The following is a 1,943-nucleotide window of genomic DNA, read 5'->3' as shown; positions in this document are numbered from 1 at the left end:
CCCCCCCACACACACACACACAAAACAAATGACACTAGAAAACTCATATAACTACTTTAAAATGTGTAGATGCACGACTGTGCTCGAATCATTAAGATTAGCCACCATGTATTATCCCTTTTTTAAGGGTGTCGGTGGTAATGTCATGGTAATAATAGAAATCATAAATGGAGTGTCTGTCACTGACACGTGGTGTGGTACAGTCTACTGTCAAATCTACGACAACTTGCGAGAGCTATGAGTCACATGCCGCGGTGTGGTGTTGGTGGCTTGTAATGGTGGCGGGATGCTATTGATCGGCCTACACGACTGTCCGGTTCCTGGAGCACGCGCGTGCTGCTTTTGTACGTACAGACATTTCCATAATCATTTATTTCTTACAATGTGTTCATCAATTTATGCATAATATCGATTTGGCATTCTACAAAGTATGCAAAATATTGAAAAGAGTTGTTCAAAAGTGTGCATGATGCAGCCATCAGACCTTAAAGCACAGTTTTACTTTATAGACATTGTTTTTAACGAATATGAACAAGCAAAAATAACAGAATGGACATAATGTAAAGCGATGAGTAATGCTATAATTGATAGCAAATTGTTCTGATAAAACTCGGACAGTATACCTGATGTCTAGGTCTCCCAACAATGGAGGGAAACACAGCACGTGGAGCGTCATCGCCGGCAAATCCAGCCTTACACATCCCAGAACCATTGTCGATGACAAGAGCTGCAACGTCGTCGTCGGCCATTGTCTTGTTGTCGTTGCTGTTGTTGCACAATTGCAAACCAGCTTAGACTGTTTTAGCGACGATTGTCCTCCAAGCCTCACCACAGAGCTCTATGTATCTCCGAGCCTGACTTGGTCTCACAAGACTACGAAACGACTCGATGCTTCATGACCATATTTGGGCATCTTTCACTCTATAGGAATATCGAACCAATCAAATTTGTTCTTCTCGACGTCTGGTGTACCGCCCCTTTCGATTGCTCTGTAATCTAATAACGCCGACAGTGTGTTTGCTATTACCGAATGCCGAGAGCAACTTGGACGGACATGAATGAAGGAAACTGCTGACGACGGACTCCCTCGATAAAGGAGTGCACACTGTTTGGGTCAAGCCAGACTGTCATTGTGATTGGTATCATTTACGAAAAACCGGATGTGGTCGGACACAGACGACACATGCTTTTGTAGAAGCTTCTCCGTCGGTTTCAAATTATTGCCATTTAATCAAATAGGTTTTACTTTACAATTTCAATCCTCCTACACAATAACGTTGTAAAATCGTGTTTGCTTTGACAAAGTTAATTAAACCGAAAAATAGAAAGTCCTTTCACACACAAAAATAGTGTAGTTTCGAGTGATCATTTTATAAAAGCCTTTACAAAGCACTTGTATACTAGTAGTATTGACAATGCATGTCTAGTTGCCATAATAAAATGACCACTAGGGACCCATGTCTGTCACACAATGCAATTATTGGCCCCTGATTGGTGAGACGTGATAATGTATCGGCACGAACCAGGCAATATTGCCTGGTTAGGTAAATCTCATACCAAACTCGGTCAATCTTTTGTTTATGTGATTTATAAACAACATCGATTAGCTGATATCGTACTTGTATCGGACTTTTTAAGAAGACGAAAATGAATTCCAGAATGGCATAACGCTTGGGTTATATGATTATTCGGAGCATGCAAATTTGACGGTATCACTTAGATATTGTCTCGTGATCATACAATCATGTTTCTAATACTTCTCTGTGTTTAAAATGCAACAACATTATATTGTTTGGTAAACATATATACACAGTTCAATTTATTATGTAAGAAAAAATGGTTTCTACCAAAAAGCATCGTTATCAAACCAGACAGCGTCATTACATGATAAAACTTCATTGTGTGTCACATGACACTACGACACTGTAGGCTATCCCCCCCCC

At 40.3% G+C, this 1,943-nt stretch overlaps 1 protein-coding gene across 2 annotated transcripts in view; it reads right to left on the bottom strand.

The window, feature by feature from the left end:
• Nucleotides 1-882, bottom strand: part of LOC110452510 (actin-2-like) — a 10,238-nt gene extending 9,356 nt beyond the window's left edge. Inside the window, exon 1 of one of the 2 annotated variants that reach the window (XM_021501083.1) lies at nucleotides 624-882. In XM_021501083.1, coding sequence (XP_021356758.1) covers nucleotides 624-749 — 126 coding nt within the window. In that variant the 5' untranslated portion in view covers nucleotides 750-882. The remainder of the gene's footprint in view (nucleotides 1-623) is intronic. The other variant, XM_021501082.1, reaches the window with a different exon arrangement.
• Between the last annotated feature and the right edge of the window lie 1,061 nt (nucleotides 883-1,943).

The sequence above is a fragment of the Mizuhopecten yessoensis genome, unplaced genomic scaffold (assembly GCF_002113885.1).
Source record: "Mizuhopecten yessoensis strain PY_sf001 unplaced genomic scaffold, ASM211388v2 scaffold6719, whole genome shotgun sequence".
Taxonomy (NCBI): Eukaryota; Metazoa; Mollusca; class Bivalvia; order Pectinida; family Pectinidae; genus Mizuhopecten; species Mizuhopecten yessoensis.
The sequence above is the reverse complement of the archived record's forward strand: the minus strand, read 5'-3'. Positions and strand labels throughout refer to the sequence as shown.